This window comes from Pimephales promelas, chromosome 24 (assembly GCF_988280905.1).
Source record: "Pimephales promelas chromosome 24, fPimPro1.hap1.1, whole genome shotgun sequence".
NCBI lineage: Eukaryota > Metazoa > Chordata > Actinopteri > Cypriniformes > Leuciscidae > Pimephales > Pimephales promelas.
Genome location: NC_142792.1, coordinates 4857501 through 4879156, shown reverse-complemented (window position 1 = coordinate 4879156; position 21656 = coordinate 4857501). Strand labels below are relative to the sequence as shown.

At 38.6% G+C, this 21656-nt stretch overlaps 1 protein-coding gene and 1 long non-coding RNA gene across 10 annotated transcripts in view; one reads left to right on the top strand and one right to left on the bottom strand.

The window, feature by feature from the left end:
• shank3b (SH3 and multiple ankyrin repeat domains 3b) overlaps window positions 1–21656 on the bottom strand; it is a 28541-nt gene that overhangs the window by 5975 nt on the left and 910 nt on the right. For 4 of the 9 annotated variants that reach the window (XM_089127105.1, XM_089127104.1, XM_089127097.1 and 1 more), the window contains exons 2-20: window positions 16323–16588; window positions 13995–14198; window positions 13807–13878; window positions 12522–12630; window positions 11470–11621; window positions 11178–11345; window positions 10912–11028; window positions 9233–9310; window positions 8673–8739; window positions 4871–5123; window positions 4314–4477; window positions 3427–3540; window positions 2985–3060; window positions 2613–2695; window positions 2389–2513; window positions 1475–1610; window positions 1261–1341; window positions 905–925; window positions 347–483 (exon numbers count right to left, since the gene is read on the bottom strand). In XM_089127105.1, coding sequence (XP_088983231.1) covers window positions 347–483; window positions 905–925; window positions 1261–1341; window positions 1475–1610; window positions 2389–2513; window positions 2613–2695; window positions 2985–3060; window positions 3427–3540; window positions 4314–4477; window positions 4871–5123; window positions 8673–8739; window positions 9233–9310; window positions 10912–11028; window positions 11178–11345; window positions 11470–11621; window positions 12522–12630; window positions 13807–13878; window positions 13995–14198; window positions 16323–16520 — 2355 coding nt within the window. In that variant the 5' untranslated portion in view covers window positions 16521–16588. Of the gene's footprint in view, window positions 1–346; window positions 484–904; window positions 926–1260; window positions 1342–1474; window positions 1611–2388; window positions 2514–2612; window positions 2696–2984; window positions 3061–3426; window positions 3541–4313; window positions 4478–4870; window positions 5124–8672; window positions 8740–9232; window positions 9311–10911; window positions 11029–11177; window positions 11346–11469; window positions 11622–12521; window positions 12631–13806; window positions 13879–13994; window positions 14199–16322; window positions 16589–19158; window positions 19303–21498 lie in introns of those variants that run through there. The other 5 variants (XM_089127098.1, XM_089127099.1, XM_089127100.1 and 2 more) reach the window with 5 other exon arrangements.
• Window positions 4395–21656, top strand: part of LOC120476732 (uncharacterized) — an 18699-nt gene continuing 1437 nt past the window's right edge. The window contains exons 1-3 of the long non-coding RNA XR_005622253.2: window positions 4395–4526; window positions 19274–19498; window positions 20337–20407. This is a non-coding gene — a long non-coding RNA (uncharacterized LOC120476732). The remainder of the gene's footprint in view (window positions 4527–19273; window positions 19499–20336; window positions 20408–21656) is intronic.

Sequence of the window (21656 nt, the reverse complement as noted above, 5' to 3'; positions counted from 1 at the left end):
CATTAAAAGCAAAAACTGATCGGCAGCCAAATCTTTACGGAAACAACTTGGCTACTGTGCTACAGTGGTGATGTGTACCATCTGTTGCAAACAATGCATAGTATGTCAGAAATGACCTATTGTCATAACAAGGGCTCTTGTTCTGGTATATTATGTTGTTTTTTAAAAGGTTATTATGACCTTATATTAATGGTTTTGTTTTGTTTTACAGAACATTTTATATACGGGAAGTATTTTAATAATTACAATACTTAAAGAAGGTTATACATATTATTTGGTAATATTTACGTAAACCAAATAGACTTTTGATTTTTAAATGGTGTATGTTTATGTGTTTCAGACTCACACTGATCTCAGCCTGTGTGATGCGGCGACTTATCGGTCTCTGTTTCACAGTGGCTGCTCTGGTGTCCACATCTGCAGGGCGTGGCCTCATCACTACAACCGGTTCTTTGGGTGAACTCAACATCTCATCCAACTTCTCTGTGAGGGATACACACAGATGCACACACATACAGAAACACTTAATACACATTCCTGACCAGTATTCCAGTCCATCCTCTGATCAAATCACAGAAGACCAAACACAATCACCAACTGCATCCGAAAATACACATATCCCATGTGTACAGTATACATAGTCTGAACTGAACGAAAGATAAAACAAATATACACTCACAAATACATCACAAAACACATACATAACAGCTCAGCTAGTTTGTCACCAATCCACAAAAAGAAAAACAAACATACACACTTCTTTGACTTTACATTTTTTTGCAGTCACAGGCAACAACACACAAGCTAAAAAAAGTTAGATAAATCCATTCATGACATCACATGCTAATCAGCATATAGAACTGGTAAATGACATCATCAATGTGAGACTGGTTTCATATCTTACCTCCCCTCCTTCTCCTTGACGCTTGTGGGCAAGAAGGACAAATCTATAGTTCCTGATTTAGCTCATAGATTTGTGCATTTATGGTCACTTTTCATTAGCAATGAATGAGCAAAGCTATTACTGCACAATCATTCACACTCCCTTTTCATTGTTGTCTAATTTTCACGAAAAGAAAAACTATAATTTGAATATAACATTTCTCCATTAGTGTTCCTGGGGGAAAAAAGGATTTGATCGAACTTGTGCCATGCCCTCAAAGATAATGATAGCATCTGTTTTAACTTATCTGAGACCAAGCATATAGCAAGGATGTGTGTGCATCCATGCTTGTTTGTATGTATGAGCATCTGTCTTACCCAGCTCCTCCAGTTCTGCAGTCATGCTTTTTGAGCGCAGGGTCAGGCTGGTGCTTGGGTCTCTCTTGGGAGGTGGTGGGGCTAATTAATTATAAGGAGGAACGGGAAATACAATATCTAAATTAGCATTTTCTTGAAATTCTAGTCAACTAAAAAGAAAACTGCATGGTGTGCATGTATTCATGCATTTATGAAGTGAGTTGAGGATAAGTACCTTTCTTGCGGACAACTTCTCCAGTGTCAGGTTTGCGTGTGACCGAAACCACCTTCATTACTAGCCGACTTCCACCTTGCCGAATCAGTGATACCACCTGCCTATGTCCCACCTTTACTACGCTCACCCCATTTACCTGACAGATATGGGGAGAAATAGAGAGAGAGAGAGAGAGAGAGAGATGTAACACACAGCCTGTAGAAACCCAGCAGATAAATGACAACATTATTAATCCATGCATATGTACAGACTTTTCTCTGATGACGTATTCTGGACTTCTCCAATTATTTAGGGTAAGTTTACACAACAACAATGTACTAAAAACAGAAATGTGTTTCCTTCACATTTTTTTTGCGTACAAATGATAACATTATCAAAATGATCACCATCCACACGGATCCGTGAAAATGAATGCCAGGCCAGAAGTTAGCAATATCACTTTGTAAAAAAACACTAATTACCTATGAACACGTTAAATGTCACCATTTTAACAAATTCACATTTTTGTAGATGAAAACGGTTATCGTTTTCAGAAACTTGCACTTTGAAACCTGTTTTTAGGCTGTTGTCTTGTAAATGAATGGCAAAACGCATTTGTTTTCCATTTTTCCCCCATGTGAAGGCCCCTTTAGCAGCTTAAACTCCGCCCCTTTCTTACAATTGACATCAGATTCACATTTAGACCTGCCTCTATCCAATCAACAACCAGTAAATAGATCCAAATCCCCACCCTTTTTCCATAAGCAAAACACACACATGCAATGATGTATAATGTAAGTAACATTAATTAAATTACACTAAATGTTACCATAATCAGTTAATCCAATGCTTTGGCACATACAACTCTCAAGTTTCTATCTGTGGTGGTGAAAGAGCTCCTTTTGACTGTGAAAATCCAAAGTTTTCATTTATACCTCTATGAGGAAATCCCCCGTCCTTAACCCTGCCCTCCATGCCACCCCCTCCAGGTCAACCGACTCCAGGTATTGCAGGGCAGGAAAAGCAGGAGTAGGTGTGAACTCTTCTATGGGTGTCTCAGCTAATAAGAGAAGGCTTATTACTGCATCTGTATGTGAATTTTGTTGATGGTCACGTGTGTGTGTGTGTGTGTGTGTGTGTGTGTGTGTGTGATTCAGACCTTTAGCTCCCCGAAGCACAAAGCCAAATCCTTCGCTGTCTCTCTTCTGCAATGTTGCACTTTTTTCTTCTATAACATAATCACTGTGGATTTACAGAAATCAATAGTTAGATGTGCTCCCCTGCCAGAATTCACAGATTCCTCCTCCCGTACCTATAATCCCCCACACTGGCACCATGTTTAAATAAATCAGGATAAAGGAGAGAGAAAGGCATTGGTTGGAAAAGCATATTACCACACTACTCATTCTATTTCTGAAGTATGTATACTGTGCCATAATGCTGATTGCCTGCCCTAAAACACCCAGATGATCTACTGCATATGGAAAATGTGCAGTATACAACATCTTAAATAATATACTGTGTAGTGTACCTGTAAGAGGTATAGTTGTCATAGGAGCCAACAGTGTAGTGCCTAAAAAGTCTCTTGGTCCGATCCTCTCTTGTCTCTGAGAAACAGAAGAGTGGCCACATCAATAACATTATTTTAACATTATAATGCAGAATTATAAAATTATGCTTTTGTGCATACTCTGAATGCAGGTCTCTCTCATTCTCTCTCTCTCTTTTTGTGTAGTTTGTCCTACATTATGAAGACCCAGAAGTCCTTATATTCTAGTGCGTAAGGTTTCAGGCCACGCCCCCTTCATTATGAGGACACGTTGATGTAGTTTATAAACATATTAAACTATTTTTATTAAAAATATAATTATGAGAAAAGGTTTCTTTGATGGGTAGTTTCAAGGTTAAGGGCTAGAAAATGTCATGCCTATGGAATGTCCTCATAATAATTATAAGTGTGTGTGTGTACTGACCGAGTCTTGGGTCATACTGTCTCATCTGGACTTCCTCTACACAGTGAGCAGGAAACCAGCCAGTTCGTCCTTTCACTGAGCCTTCCCAGAATCCTCCTTCTCCTATGCTCAGCACTGGTGGAGGCAAGTAAAAACTGTAAAATGTTGTATTTTGTATTGTTCTCCTTTCATATATGGATGTTTCTTCAACTGCAGGCACTTTTAGTCCCAGATATTAAGTTAATTGTTTTTCGATTTTTATTTTGTTATTTGAAGATCACATTGCACTTTTTACCATAGTTTGTTACTTTTAAAAAGTCTTTATGTGTAAATATTTTTGTTTTACCCTTTGTTCCAAACCCAGACATCATAATTATCTGAGAAAAAATCACTTAAAAATTCAATTTTACAACTTAAAAAAGTAAATATAATTAAGAGTCAAATAATTATAAACCGTGACATATAAATGTTTACACAAATTAAAATTTACACTGTTTCTTTCCTCAAAAGTTTGTACTTATTCACCAAGCAGACAACAGTGAAGGACGTGCCTGAGATAAAATATCAAATGTGAAAACAAAATTAAGTCCATAATTTCCAACCAATGCATAATTTTGTAAAATTATTTATTTATGTATTTAGGATAAACAAAGTGGTAGTTATGAAATGAGCCTTTGCAAGACAGTCCAAAAATGTTCATGATGGTTCAAGAGGGAAAAAAAAGACTTGCAACACATGCACTTAAACATTGAGAGTGAACAAATTCAATAGAATTTGAGAATTTAATTTCTAAAAGTCCACAGGACCAAAAGTGCCCATAGTTGAAGAAGAAACACTTCTATTCAGAATGTCAACCTTCAGCATAAAAAAAGTGATCTTTTTGCTGCATCTCACACAGAACGACTGACCTTTGACCCTCTCTCCTCGGTTCAGTGTGATCTCACCCTCGCCCTGTGGCGAATGAGAACTGACAGCGATGAAGGTTCGACCGGGCACCGCACTGTACAGCCGTCGCTTGGGCCCTCGAGACACGGCAGGAGGACTCGGCTCTCTCTGTACAGGACTGCCAGGACTGCAGTGTGCAAACGTATGTGCAAAAGTGATTAACAACCAGCTCTGAGGTCAGTATCCTCTTCTATGTCCGCTTATTAAACAATACTTTTATTAATTACCATATTATTATTGAATTATTTTAATTATTAATATTATAATTATAATATTCATACGTTAGACAGCTATTGGTAGACAGCTACACAACTACCACTTTCAAGCCCCAGAAAGGTAGTAAAAACATCATTAAAGTAATCCATGTGACAGAATTTTCATTTTTGGGCGAACTAACCCTTTAAAATCAACGTTAATATTATGAAAAAGAGCAGTGTGGGCATTGTTCGATAGAAGAAAAAACATATTGGTTTGGAGAAACATTTCTTTAATACGCTACAAATCAAAGCCGACTCCACACCTGAGGTGTCCTCCTGAGCGTGTGTGTCTCCTGAGGCTGCGAGTGTGTGTGTGAGCAGCCTGCGGGCTGCGCTGGGACGGCCCGGTGTCGTCGGGCTCCAGGGGGGGCAGGCTGCGAAGGGAGGGGGCCGGAGAGGGAGCTGGCAGACTCTCATCTAGAGCGTTATCACTGGCCGATCGCATTAGAGAGCGACGTGGGGATATGCAGACCGCACGCCGCCGAGACGAATAAGAAGGAGTCTCCCTGAAAGGCACTTTTACAGGAAGACAGTGGCACGTAAATAGTTATACATTCTTCCGAAAAACACAGAGCCAACTCGCATCTATATTGCTATATTTTGAGAATTCTCCATGCTTATAATATAAAACCATGTAAATTTGTGGAAGATAACAGACATGCACATAACAAAAGATTAACAACACACAAATCAATTATGGAAAGGGAAATAATAAGTATTTTGTACTGTGACAAAATTTGGCTCATACCACTGCATAAAGTGCACTTTTATTTTTGAATGTATTTATATACAAGGCCGTAACCACCATTAGAAATGGCCCAATTGCTGGTTAGGATGACAAAAAGTTTTAAAAGTTGCATTTTAGGCTGGTCTGTCTCAGCGGTCAAACAGCTCTGATCAATGTCAACATGATCGTGATGGCCAATCAAATCAAAGAAGGCGGGGCTTACTGTTCACAGAAGACTAGTGCGAAATTCCAACGCAACACTTTAGTTTTAACAGTGAAAGATTGTGTGGTGAGCAGCCAAAAATGTAATATTTGACAACTGTTTTACCATAGAAATATTCAGCGACAGACAGTAATATCCAGTCATGTGCTTTTTAAGGAAATTTGGGTGTTTTGAATTGAAAATATGCTATCATTTACATGACTCATGTAATTCGTAATTGAATATGATGACAAGAAACATTATTGCTGTGTCCGAAATCTCCACTCAAACCACTACTCCCTACCCCCTACATAGTAGAGCACTATATAGTGAGCTCACCCGCATAATAGAAACACCACTTTCGGACACTACTCGATCGATTACATCATCTGTCAGCTGGTGTCGAGCCGGCTCTGGGCTAAATATATTTTTTAAATAAATACATTACATTATATTGAGCTTATTTCTCCGAAATTTCTGGCCGTTTCTGTTATAATGCGCTACTCCACACATGATTATAACTTATTTTTACAATCAGCGCAATGCATGATGGTATGTAGGGCTTGGGTTAGTGACCATCGGTTGTACACTACTTTTCAAAATGCATTCAGGGATTCATTGAGTGGAGGGTATAATAATCATCACTATACATTCGGACACCACTACAAAATGGCGAGCTCACTATATAGTCCACTATATAGTGAGAAGTGGGAGATTTCGGACACAGCATTTGTGTTTTTGACATGACACGAATGAGAGTGCATGTGTGTCGCAATTAATTACTTCGGAGCTACAACTTTCAATTAGAGCGTGAATAACACATTTTACTATTCTTTATTCCCTTAAAGAAGAAATTTGGTCCCTCCAATGTTCAATGGTTACTGCCTTGTTTACACACACAACAACACACACACGCACACACACATTTGCATCCTTAAACCGAGAACCATTTGGAAATTGCAGTCCTTTTGAATATCCAGTTTTTCTAATATCCTGTTGTGTCAGACATTCAAACTAAGCAATGTTTTGATAGAAATGGTGTTTAAAATTTTGGGATAAAAGGACAGAAAAAAAACATGATGAAGAAAAGGACACATCTCAAATAGATCAAATGGGGTGCCGTTAAGAAAGTAGTAGCCTAAATCATCGAAAAATCAACTGTAATGGATTCCTGAAGAATCCTATCAGTTGTGAATAAAACCCATTTTCGCATTTCGAATGGATCAAGAGCGCTCTCCAGGATACTGGAATGGATATGTCTGAGACTATCATAAAGAAAAGAACTAGCATATTAACCTCTATCAGGATGGGATGGAGAGGAATCACTCATCAGAACCCAAAGCCTAAGAACCCCATCAGTGAACCACAGCTTAGACGCATATGGCTTCTGTTTAAGAATAGATGTAATGCGTCCAATTCATTTGAATTCAAACAGAGGGGAAATGTATTAAAAGGACTGCCATCCCCTTGATGGTTCATGCTTTATGGATGTAATATCATAGATAAAGTCAGACTTTATTAAAGAGGTCATATCACACCTAAAACATATCAATATTCCACCCTATTTCTGACTCTTATAATTAGCCTAAATGAGCAGTTTTGCTGCTGTACCTTTTAAGGCTTGGATGTAAATATGGGCGAATAGGTTATAGGCGGTTGCCCAGAAGATGCTATTATACATCAAATATTTATATGATTACACACCATTCTTAATAATGTGTGCTGCCTGCTTATGTCAAAGGTTGTTTATAGCCTTTAGAGATACAGTAGTTTCTCCCTGCCTACTGTTTTTTTTACTAAATGCATTTAGGTACCGCGAGTTCTTGTTTTCCCAGCATGCTCTGAGCAGCTGTGGTTGGGAACTCAAATAAAGTGGTGCAGGTGTGATGACGGCCAAACCGGAAAATTGCATCACCCTGTTTCCTCACAAAAACACAATAGGATCTTTCCATTGACTTTTGGATTATTGCAGAAATTATGGTCTGTGATTTAACAAAAGCTTATGATTCTTTCACGTTTTGTTCATCATGATAATCTTCGCAAATGAACACAACTTTTATGAATTTTGAGGTGGAAATACAAATAAAAAGCTAATCGAAATACACCATGGTCACATGAATTTAACGTCACCATCAATAATCTTCTGAGAACTATTTCAGACTTTGGTTAAAAACATTTATCTTGAAAGTTATAATAGTTTGATATATCTTTGGGTAAAACATGAAAATATCTTGAGTTTGAGACCTCTGGCATTCGAAAAAACCCCATTGACTTCAGGACGATGGAACCGGAAGTGCTACAAAAACATATCATCCCTGCATCACTTTATAATATGAACGCAACTGTGTTATCTGATTTACATCAGAAAAGTTTTCACAGTTCTGTTTCAATTAATGGTCTTTTTGGACTGGGAAGGATGTTTTCCGTTTGGAAAGATGCCGTTTTAGAATACTGAATGAAATTTTGATTCCTCGTGATATGACCACTTTAAACCAGATCACATTTAGCATTAAGTCAAATCAAAGCTGCAGGTGTATAGAGCCACAACCTGTGGGGTAAAAAAAAAAAATAGACAAAGGGGGGATTGCACTGGTGAGTTAATACATCATGAAGACTGGACACAGAGATCAGCACATGAAACACACTTAGATTACACATAAATTACAGATGACTCACAGATTACATCACAAAGAGCATGACTGAGATTTACAAAGAGAAACACACACAAATTATAAAGAGATTAGCCCACATATACTAGTTTGACAAACAGTTTACATCACGTATTGTAAAGAACACTGATAGAAACAATGGCCAGATCAAAATCTTGCATACTCAGACTGACTGGCTGTTTTAAATAAAGAGATATCTAATTATGGATTGTTTTGACGCATACAGAGATTCAGTTCCTGCTGCTTCATGAGATAAAACGCTCTTATGTCATTTCTGCTTTTACTCTGAAAGGAGCACTTGTGCTGCATCTAGACTAAATAATGAATTGTGGTTTTATCTGTAATGTTACCCAATAATGGATTTGGATTTGATTGAATGGACAGCCTTAGTTTATGACGGTGTCGTGTTGTGGTGTAGAGTAAAATAGACCCAAGATTTAAGGCCTGATGTTCCTGAATCAACTCACCAACATCTGAGGTTTTATGGATCTTGATGATTTCTGCCAGGTCAAAGTTCCCTGCGATGATGGCAACCTACCAGAAAAAGCATTTAACATGTCAAGAGCACTTGATTTAAGAAATAGTATAAGGACCTATCCCATTAAAGACTGTGGGCCAGATTTACTAACAGCTTGTGCCAGCGCAAACCCTACGGTCAGGATGCACTAAAGAGACGCAGTGAAAAATTTGTGCTGTAAAGGTGTGGACAGGGTTATTGTTGCAGCTTACCTTACGGCATATGCATTTGTAAGAGTTTCCTTTTCAGGTGCAAAATTTATGTGGGGAGAGTATTTAAATGAATCATACAAGGTGATTTACTAAGTCAATTTACTGGTTTTTGCGCCATTATTTACCACCCCAAAAAAGCATGCCTTAAAACAGACACTAATTTTTTGCGCCTCGTCAGTAGATCACACCCTTTCCATTTCCGTCTGCACTTTTTGGGAATTGCGCTCTCATGCTAATTTTCCCTGTTGTTTAGTAAATCTGGCCCCGCTGAGCCAAAACATTAGCTGAGAGACGTTACCTGAAATGCTGTTTGGTTGTTGTAGTTCTTGATTTCTTTATTTGCTCCTCGAAACAGGAGAACTCTAGCACAGCCTTCCTATAGATATGACGGAGGGAACAAAGAAAAAGCAGCTGAGTGCAAAGGAAACCGAAGTGATTATAGCTAACACCCTGCAAATGTGTATGTGATTTGATGCCCAGCTGAGTTTGATAACTATAACTGTGAAGTATGTATACTGACTACAACTATACTTTGTGAAAGAGTTCCTCTAAGGAAGCAAGGGAGGTAACAGTAAAACAAGTATTAAGAAATATAAGTATTTTTCTACAGTAACACTGTCTGACAAGTTTCAGAGGCAGGCAGTGTTTTTTTTTTTTTGCCTTCTTTGCGTTCTTGTTTTCATAGAGGTCCTATAATGTGAATGTGAAGGTAACCGTGAAATGTCACATTAGAGGAGATGGTGCCTCCACATCGCTGTGATTGGCGAAACCCTATCAATGCCTAATCATGTTCACAGCCGCTCTGCAAATTGTCCTGAATGGGTTGAAATGGTGGAAATGGTTGGATGAATTGCAAAGTAAACAACTTGCTCATCAGAAATCGGTGTCACAAAATCGGCACTATTCAGACAAAGTAAAACATGGTGTAATGACGGGGAGTGAGGGGGTGGTCATTTAAAGGATTTGAATAATTGAAGGATTAAAAGTGATTTAAGGGAATAAATAAAAATAAATAAGAACGGTAAAAAGTTCTATGAAATTTTCAATGTAAACTATTTACAATAATATTCTATTGTGAAATATGCACACATTCCCTCTTATTCATATGTCGAATGTCAAAAACGCAAAATGTTTCTGGTCACATTCAGTGCATATTTTCAATTAAAAATGTCAAAATTTCATAAAGTGGAGTAGTTTGGATCTCTGGATATTACTGTCACCATTGAACATTTCTATTGATGTCAAATATTAAATGTTTAACTATACTTGCAACTCACCACGCACTCTTTCACTGTTAAACGGAATTCACACTAGTCTTCTGTGAACGGTAAGCCCCGCCTACTTTGATTTGATTGGCTATCATAATCATGTTGACATTGATCAGAGCTGCACTGTAAAAAAATGTTTTAAAGATTTGTCATCACAACATTTTTTATTTTGTCAAATCAACTTAAATAATTGATTTAGTTCAGATAACTTATTATTTTGAGTTTCTGATCATTAAATCTATCTTCTTAACTCACTATTTCCAGTTCAATCAACTTAAAATTTTACAACTTTTTTAAGTTAAACCAACAATATTGTTTTACAGTGTGTTTGACCGCTGAGGCAGAGCAGCCTAAAAATATAACTTTTCAAAAAAATTTTTGTCATCCTAACAACAAACAGAGAAGTGTGTAATAGAGTGCAGAAGGGCAGCATCAAGAATATCAAAAATTGGGCTGGGGGACAATTTTTCAGAAGCTGTGTTTTGAAGAAACCGAAACTAAAACTGAGCGTTCAGTGAAAGAATGGTGCTCCAACGATGTAAATTATAAGAAAAATTTGATTTGTGAACATGAAATGATGTAAACATATTCTAGTCTAGTAGACACATTTATGAACCTGTCATTGAGCATCATTTAAAAATAGTTTGCCATTCTGAACATGGAGAAAGCATAGCTGATGACATTGAGAAGGAAGAATCTGTGTGTGTACCTGGTTGTAGAGGGCACACAGGTGTAGTGCTGTGTTTCCTGAGGCATTCTGAGAGCTCATCTCCGCTCCATAGAATAACAGGTGCTCAAGGTGCTGCACGTTTCCATGACGACAAGCCTAATGTACAAAAACACACACACTCCGATCACCCACTGCTGCAGTTGTAGCAAACAATAAAAAGGGTATATTTAGTCTCGCTGGAGAATGAAACTTTATGCTACAGGAGATTGTCTCTTTGCGATTACTGAGAGAGTTCTGAGCTTTACCTGATGGATCTCCTGCCAGCCGTTCTCGTCGCTGTAGCCCAGCTGTGCGTGATCGTACAGCAGCAGCTCGCAGCAGTACGGGTCTCCCCCGACCATGGCACTATGATAGAGGGGGGTGAGCCCACGACTGTCCTTATAGTCTGGAGACGCCCCCAGATCCAACAATGTCTGCGGATAGCACACGAAATATGACGGACATATGTGCACAGACTCCCAACAGCTTGCGATGAGTTGTATAAGGATGAGTCTTTCTTTGGATTGTGCGTGTGGGAGGGAAAGTGCATCAACTCACAGTCAATGCTACATGGTTGTGCGTTTGGACCGCTTTGTGCATCGCCGTCAGGCCATCTCTGGTTCTGAAGTCCAGATGGGCTCCTCCGCTCCTCAACACCTTAATCAGTTCAGCACAAGTGTCCAGCTGGGCCCCGAGAGTGAGCGGAGATTCTGGAAACATCACACATGCGGAGATGATTAAAAATGCTAAATGTCAAATCCATTTCAGCGAATATATGATTAGTTAATTTTGTCGAATGTCCTTGGCTGATTAGCATTGTACTTAATTTACATTCATTAAAGTATCCTTAATGCTAATCAAGGCAAACGTTAAGGGAATAGTTCACCCATCCATCAGCCCAAATACAATGTTTGCCATGCTTTACTTATGTTGTTCCAACCCTCTATTATTTTGTTTATTCTATGAAGCCCAAAATGATATGCTCTTTTGCATAAAATGAAAGTAAATTGTGATTTATGTCTCTAAGCTCCATTTAACTCTTTCCCCGCCACTGACAGAATTTTCCAGCTTTCCGTGTTTTCGCTGTTATGCGCTATTTCGCGTCTTCTGAAAGAGTAGAGAATCTCTAGATCAAAACACAGGTGAAAAAGATGCAGAAAGAAGCGATAAAACCATTGCTTATGCACGTCGTAGTCTGAAATACAACAACATGATTTTCTCAGCTTTTTGTTCAAAATGTTGCTTTTTTGTATGAAACTTGCCCACATTGGAGTGTTAATGCATGAAGCTTCAATTACCGAAAATGCAGGCTTGCAACTTTTCTTCTTTTTTTTTTTACGCTGACGGGGAAAGAGTTCAGAACCAAATAAAAAAAAGGAGGGACTTGTGAAGTCATGCAATAGCTTTGTGCTGAACAGACCAAATTTTTTAACTATTGTTCAATGATCATCTCATTCCTGCCAAGACTCTCAAATGGCACTTCTCCAATGTTCAAAACGGCATCTTTTTAGATGCATTGCACCAAGTTTGAAGGCAGCTTCGGGAAGTGATGTGTAATTTACTCAAACTTGCACATGGAGAATTTATTTAAAAATATATAATAAAATCACCTCCGCTCTCAGTATCATGAAAATTGGGGTCCAGCCCTTTCTCCAGGAACCTGCAGACCTTCTCCACACACCTCTGTTGTACATACTCCATAAACTTCTTTAAATTGGCCTGGCAACAATGGAAAATAGTCTTAATTACTAACCAGTCAACAATGTTTTGAGTAACTCAAGGTCTTTAATAGAAAGCAGTTTTTATATGAAATATTGAATAAATACAAGGGATCAACACACTGCATTCACAATGCAAAGCTGCCTTAAGCAATACTAAGAAGTAAGATGCAAAAATAAAAAAATAATGGAAGTTGCTCAATACAAATGCAAAAAAGATTAGCCAATCATAACAGATAGCTCATTCACATATCTTAAAGATATAGCAGCAAAATAGCCTGTACATTTCTATTCAGAAAACAGTAATGTAAAATTAAATTTGACAAACCTTTGGACAAACACAAGTGGACTTTAAAAAAATAATGCAGTCAAACTTTAGGTTATTACCCTTTTAGGTGCTGTAAGCAATTCAAATTCGTTTGCTAACTTCTGCCATTTTGCTAACTTGAACCACATGTCCTCTTTCTCAAACCCATCATTAAAAGACATGTCAGCAAAACTGACAAAAAGACAGAGAGTGTTTCACTCTTAGAAGAAGTGGTTCTATTTAGAACCAGAAATGGTTCCATCCCCCGCTTCATATATGGAACTTTTTTTTTTTTTTTTGTAAAAGCTTCTATTGGCCATATGGAACCCCAGGGTTCTATATAGAGCCCAGAGGAACCCTTTTTAAAGAGTGTATAGAACCTTTTCTTCTAAGAGTGATAGCTAGTTATTTGATTTGGCTAAAAAAAAAGAAGCATGGACTCTATTTGGAGTCTAGTCTAGAACTGTCACAGAGACGCATGCTATTTTTAGGGCTAAAAATAATAGATACGGCTTGTTCGAGATAACGATTTTTGATGAAAAAAATCTTTGTTTTTTAGAACAAAAGAATTATATATAAATATACACTATCGTTCAAACGTTTCAGGATGGTAAGATTTAAAAAAAAAAGTTTTTAAAAGAAGTCTCTTATGCAAACCAAGGCTGCATTTATTTAATGAAAAATACAGTAAAAACAATAACGATTCTTTGAATAGAAAGTTCAAAAGAACAGCATTTATTTGAAATTGAGACCTAAACATTAATGTCTTTACTGTTATTTTTGACCAATTTAATGCATCCTTGCTGGTTATAAGTATTCTTACCAACCACAAACATTTTAACGGTAGTCTACATGCATGTTAGACATTACCTTGGTATGCAGTTTGGCCAGTTGCTTGTCATCTACATGGCTCTGAGTGTAAACACGCCTCTTGTAACGGAACTGAAGTCACACAAATGAATTGACAGGTAAATGATAATAACAGCAACCTGAGCCAATAATATCATATAGTGAGAGATCTAAAGCATCGTGGGATGCAGAAGGGGGAGAATGTGCACCTCTAGGTACGGTACAGGTGTGATCGTAGGGAGAGGATACTCCCTGAGCAATCTCTCCTCATCGAGGAACTTTCCGGCGCGCCCATTAAAGGCAGGGAGGTAGAGGCCATAGTTAAGCACATCGGTCAGGCTTTGTGTCAGAGTGACCAGAACTCGCTGCTTACAAACCCACACTGGAGCCTCAAGGTCCAATCGCAGGCATTTCTAGAAACAAACATACACGCGTTACAAATCCCTACATGAACAAGAAGTATTTTTGCTCTTATTTTGAGACCTTTGCATATTTTATTATACAGATTGTCAGAAAATCAGCTAAGGTGATATTTATCAGGATTTGTTGCATGTTGGACTCGAACTTGCATATGAACACCAATGCCCTGTTTATCCTGGTATCAAGATGCGTTTTGGATCACAAGTAGATGTGGGAGACATGTTCCCGTTTACACCTGGTGTTTTAATCGGTCTCTTTTGTTCACTTTCGAACACTTCCATTTTTTTTTTGAAAGGGAGGGTCTTTGGGCGCGTATATGTATTTCAATCTGATGGATGAAATAAGCTCACACAATTGCGATTGACTCGCATATGCGAGTGACTTTAGTGCTTGAAAACAAAGTACACTAGACAGTAGGCATCTGCCGAATGCATCTTTCCGGTCTCAGGTCAGGTCAGTATAGGTGCTCTTTTGTTGCTGTTTGAACACATTCGACCACATAACACTATAAAAGCAATCTGGTCAAATGTGTGGTCTAACTGCGGTGGAAAGTAGACAAAATGTTTTAAACTCGGTTTAAAACCGAGTTTAAAACTAAATTACGTACTTACTCCTGAATTTAGCGTTGTCCACTTGTAATTTGATCAACCAAAATGCATCTTAATATACCTGGTAAATAGGACCGAAGACTCGAAAGACTATAGCAGGCCTGTTCAATTATTCGGTAACGCTTCATTTTACAGTACTTGCAGTGTACTTACCTAGAAAGCACTGGCTAATATAAGGTAAGTACATGGGTTAGGGGTACCTAGTTATTACCCAGTAATTGTAATTACTATAATAAGTACATAGTGGGTTATAGGACTGTAAAAGGAAGCGTTACCAATTATGAATGTGCAATTTGCCATCAAATGTCCTTGTAAGCCACAATATTCACTACTACAAATAGTTTGTATTAAAAAAATATTCTCTCCAAAAGCACCAGGCTTTAGACTTCACTTAAGATTGTTTTAGAGATCAAGGACTGTGCTATTTGATCACAAATATTTATCTATCATCCATCAATACGGATGTACTCATGAAACTCATGACATCTTTTTACTTAAAAAAATTGTTCGTAGGTTTCTAGAATGTGAAAAGCAGAAGACAAAAAATAAAGACTTTTATGACCGTAATTATATTAATAATAATTTTTTTATATTTATATAGCTCTTTTCTCTGCACTCAAATCGCTTAATAATATGGAAGAAATGGAAAGATAATATGGTAAATCTCCACCACCAATGTGCAGCATCCACCTGGCATATTGCACCAGAATGGCCACAACACACCAGCTTATTGGAGGAGAGGATACAGTGATGAAGCCAATCAGTATGTGGGGATGATTATGAGACCTTGATTGGCCAATGGGCAGGCCAGGATGCCGGGGTTACACCCCTACTCTTTTTCAAAGGACATCCTGAGATTTTTAATGACCACAGAGAGTCAGGACCTTGGATCTCTGGGGACAGTACAGTTTCCCCATCACTACAACGGGGCGTTAGTACCCACACAGGCCTCAGTAACACCAACCTAGTTTTCCCAGGAGGTACTGACCAGGCTCAACCCTACTTAGCTTCACTGGGCAACCATTCTTGAGCTACAGGGTGATAACTGTGCAAAATACAAAACGCACACTTTAAAGTACCCCCTTCGCACATAACTTTTGAAGAAAGCAGGGAGTTACGCTGGATGCTTCAAAGGCTCTCAGAAAGAGGAGCAAGGTATTGTGTGTTTGGCAGGATTATGTAAACATGTTCTACATAACATCATTTAAAGTGCAAATTTATTCAGGAAATAAACTGGGGTTGAAAAGTCCACTTTTGGACTGCACTGTACATGTACATGCAATCGCCATCTTGCAGCAAACACGACTGTAGATGCTCGCACAGAAACACGCGTGCATGTAGACGACATGCTGTAAGCCTCTGTCACACACCCCTCACTCCCACGCAGAGTCAACAACTCAGTCTGTACCAATCACTGCCACTCTCTACTTCTGTGCTGCAGTGCAGCCATTTCAAGGAAAAGAAGGATATGCCTGCATATGCATATGTGTGTGAGAGCAGAGTGCTCACCGTTTGCTGCAAATCAGGGATTCCGATGCGGATGACAGCTGCGCCTCCGTGGAGATCCTCCATAGGGTCGGAGGTAGATTGACTCCCAGGAGAGGCCCAGTTGCTGTCATCTCCGTGGTTGCCGTTGGTAGGGGCGTGTTGCTGCCGCGGCCGGTCGAGAGCCTCATGTTTGCCGTCGGCAGGTGGACTGATAGGCATGCTCCGGGAGAGTGTGTGTGTGTGTGAGTGTGTGTGTGCGTTCTGCTCAACACGCCGGCCTCACAACCCTACAACACAACATACACCTGCATTTTCAGTCAAACTCATTCTAATGCACTGGTTTATGTTGACTGATATTTGATGTATCTGGATACTAGTAGGAAGAATGTACGCAGAGCTGTTTTATAATACGCACACCCAGGCATCTGTGGCTAATAATGTCAAAGTGTGACAGGTAATGACGTCTGCATGCGTGTAAGCATGGAGATGACATTTTACCACAAATCAAGATGAAATGATGGGATGAGAGAGTTTGAAAGAGAGAGTGAGAAGAAAGAGAACGAGATAGGGACTCCATTGGTTGTGAGTGGTTGCCATGGACACTGTGAAGCAGATCCACTTGGGAATAATGGAAATTGAGGGAACCCTGCATCCCAAGTTACCATGGCAACTCAGCACTTTGCTTGTTCTGGTGCGCTACCACTTCCTCTTTAGAGACAGCTGTGCAAAATCTCACACACTCACCGCCGTCTCTCCTTCTACAGCATCACAAGCAACAAGCCAACTCTTGACACCTATTTCAATTACTTAACCCTCTGAGGCATGATGATGTCCACTTCAAAATGTCATTTTTAAACCATCCAGGGTGCGTGTTGCATCCAAACCATCATAGGCGATTACTTTTGACCTTCTTCCATAATTCTATATGTCTGTCCTGATTATGTTGTGTATTTTATAGGGCTGGATATCGACACACATTATGATTTAATTCGATTCGATATATTTGGATATGTATCCGGTACAGTACATGCCAAATTTTCTAAATAATGCATTAAACTACATAGGGAGTCAGTTACTACATTACATGTAAAATTATCTGATTTGTGTACAAACATTTACTTACACACAAGAAAGTTTTTATAATAATACTAACTTTATAATTACATAATTATGTTTCTATAAAAATATAAACATTTAAATGGCTGCTGTCATAAAAAACTTGACAGATTTATTTAAATATAAATTCATTAAATACTGTACAAATATTATTCATATGTGAAATAGTGCATATATTTAGCAAAAAGCTCCTCTCTAGAGTTTTTCTAATGAGTTTATGGTCATTGATTGGGTTTTCTGAGGTAAATTTACATTGTTCTCAGGCTTGACGTCTTTCCCACGGTTGAAACGCCAATTGAGCAATTACATTAGACATGACATGGATTTCGGCAAGTTGCACTGTATGTTTCAACATACCTTCTGATGTTCATTCATGTTTATTTTGTGCAATAACTAGCAAAGCGGACGAGATGATCGGTTCACATGCGTTTTGCTTTATCTAAAGGCGGTACAGCGATCTGTCACGCCACATGAAAGAGCGCCAAATATGATATCCAAATATTTGAATATGAAATATTGTTTCAGATTATCTCAAAAGTAACAAAGCACAAAGCTTATTGATATTTATTGGATGGGAGGCACTATGTTCTGTTAAATTTAAGATGATTCTTGGGATTTTCAACCCAGACAGCAATATAGTGTTGGCCCAGATCCGGGCCACATCTGGTACATGTGGATTCAACACATCCCGGATGTGGGCCGGATCTGGGCCTACACTATGTTGCTGTCTGGAAATATATATTTTTTTCCCAAACCCTAAAAGTTCATATTGCCTATGACAACATTCCCATCAATGTTTGGATCGAAGAACATTTTGGGAAAACTTTAGCAGAAAGTTCTGTGTTTGCTGGGTTAATTCCAGATGTCTGAAATTGAAAGATGTCAGAACTCTCTCAGAACACCATGAAAACATTAGGAATGACAATATATTATTGTTTTGAAGTAAAAAGATGCATTTTGAATGCATCACATCAGAGGGTTAAATAGAGAAATATGCCGTATCACACACTCATTCTTTTACCATACTATTATCACAGCCGGCCACATGTAGCCGTCCACCTACTCACTCATTCCAATGCAATCACACACAAGCTAAAACATTTCAGACACTCCTGACTATTGTCCACAGAGACAGAAGGGAAGTCCTCTATTATGTAACAGACATTGTCACAAATAACATGAAATGGAAAATCCCTGTAAAGAGTAAGTATAATCTGCAACAGCATTGTTATACTATTGGACAAGCAGAATCTTAGATCTGAGATGACATGTCATCATTTAACTCATTTAAAGTACTGACTTATCAAGAGGTCTACAATCACCAAGAACCACTCAATCAACATGAAATAAGACAGAGATTCTTTTAGGCAATAGTAGAAACCAGATGTACATTTTCTAAATAAATTGTAAACTTGTATAAACATTCCCAAGTGAGTTCTCAAGTGGTTTCTAAGAAGTTGCTAAGTTGTTATTACTCACAGGCTCAAGAAGTACCCACCCATAAGGCAAGATATTCTGGCAAGTTCTCTCCTTCAGTGTAAACATTTTATTATCTGGCAGGCAAAATTATATATCATATTAACAGACAAGTCTCATGCCAAAGATTAGTATTTGGATTAAGGGGTTTGTTCAAATCCCTATCTGTAAGTATGCTAATACCCATACTTGCCTTAGCCACTAACACCACTAACAAGCTCGAAATATTGAATAACAATGAAACAAGGAGGAGTTCAACTTTGACCTGCACTTCCCATGTGAGGCTTCCCGTACGATCAACCTTTTCTGAGCTTTCCGTCTTTATTCCAATGCTTTTCTGCCGGTATTCCACAATGCCTTACTTTGTGTTTGTTATATAGCAGGGCCGAACGTCCCGGCACTCCCTCGGAGGTCTGAGATTTCAGGACACTTTAAGCCCAACCCTGATGCTGAACATTCCCGAGCAGGAAAGAGGAAATTACAGCAGGAAGGTCTCCTCCAGACCATCTCAACCAACCAAAAGCATCGTTTGTGGACCTCCACCAATAAGCGGTTCCAGTGTCTCAACTAATCACCATCGCCCGTCTCATCTATAAACATCACAGGTGAGGCTACGCTTAAATGCATCATTCCTGTTGTAATCAACCTCTCTCTTACTCCTAATGCCACTCAATAAAGCCCGTTCAAGTACCTCTGGAAATTTGAAGTGGGTAAAATGTAGCAACAAGGCATTATATGTGCTTTGATTGGATAAATAAGAGATTTTATTTATGCATGGTGTTGGATAATGGATTTATCAAAGCGGTCTCACCAAAAATGATGCCAGACTGAGCCAGAGAAATATAAAAAGCTTCATAATCCCGTCAATTTTAAATACAGGACCACTGAAACTCCCACATATTCTCACTAACACACGAAGCACCGCTATCATTTCTTTAAAGCAACATGGCTACTGTCTCCAAAAACTTCCACTGGACCTGTTTGTATCCTAGGCTTTTCTGGCTTTGTAATTTACTTCCCGTGATCTCAGCCCAACTTCCTGGCCTTCTTCCTGGCTGGTTTGGGCCGAGGCTTCTCGGGATGTTTTTGCAGGAAGTATAGGAAAGGCTGTACGCCTCTGATAACTCCGCTCTTTCCTCAGGCGATACAAAAATTCACCTCACACACATGAATGTGGAACAGAAATAAAGACTACTGACACCCACACTCCTTCCCACAAATCTCTCACACACACGCTGTTACAGAACAGTAACGTTTCTATTTCCACTGCACACTAGGACTAGGCCTCTGTAACACAATCACAAAACATTTATGATATAGCACTCTTGTGTATAGGTCTTTAACGCTGAATATGTCATTATTTGAAATCACATATGAAGGTGTTGTGATAGATGACAGCTGCAAAAAGTCCTGATAGATTTCATTTTCTTTTGATTTCATCAGATCAAACAGAAATCACACGAGTGTGCTCCTTCCCTGTTACATAAGACACACCTTCACGCCTGGATCTGTGGGTAAGGACTTGACTGAAGTTATAAGGCTGCAGATTTCTTAAAATGATCCTCACAGTGAAACACACTAAATGCACCAATTTGGTGGTTTTGGGTAGAGTGAAATAATATAACGTATATGAACTTGAGTGAGCATTTCAGAATGTATTAGTATTTGGCTTGTCCTCCTTTAGCTTTAAGAACAGCAGCACTCAAGCTGCTTTTGTGTCAGGCATGATGATCATGTTCAGCTTGATTTGAGATGATCCAAACAGCATCTAATGAAAGAGCATGTGACCATCTGAGAGTCACATGATCAGTCACAAATTTTACTTATTTGACAGTGCATAAATCAATGCAACCAGTGCAAAAGTATAGTATAGTTTTATTTAATGTCTATCTTTATAGCAAAAAGTGAATTACAAAAATACAAAGTTACATAAATACAACAACCAAGCAAACAGAATACAGCAGTTAATATTGTACAAGATTTTTTAACATTAACATATGAAAAAAATTCTAAAAGCTTTTCTGGTAAAATCTTACTAATCAAGTCTTTAAGTGAGGTTACTTCATAATAAAAACGTTTTCTACTTGCATTAAAAGTGGTGGAGTCCATTATATGTTACATAAAAAATATGTCATAAGAAACTGTCTCTATATCATAAAAACTGTCTAAAAAAAAGAATTATGCAAGATGCCGAAAAACAGATTTCACGCCAACTACTTATTTCCTAAATATCTCACACACTTAGATTTGTGATCTTACTGAGAGGTTAGAGCAATGAATGCAAATTTAAGTGATGTTTCTAAGTTTTAATGCTTGATTTAACCGTATGCAAGTCGTTGAATTCAGGCTTGTACTCTCCCCTACTATAAACCTTCATAAATTCCCCTAAATGCAAAACTTCTGCATAGAGCAACTACACACTACACACAAGCATTCATTGTTGCACACGCAAACACGCACAAATCCCCTCTCTCTCTCTCTCACTCCTCTTCCCCACATGGTCTCCTCCCTCTTTTGGGGATCCAGGGACAGTTTGATCATCCAAAGAGTGCCGTGAGCAATAATGATGTGTGTGTGTGTGTGTGTGTGCGCGTGGGCGTCTCACCTCATCGCCGTCTCTGTTCAGAGCCTCTGTGCATCTCCATATCTCAGTGTGAGAATTCACATGCTAAGAGCTGTCACTGCATCCCAGTACCACTGCACCTCTCCAAGTCCTTGCTCATCACTATGGCAACCAGAAAAATGGTTCACCAGGAAACTTTG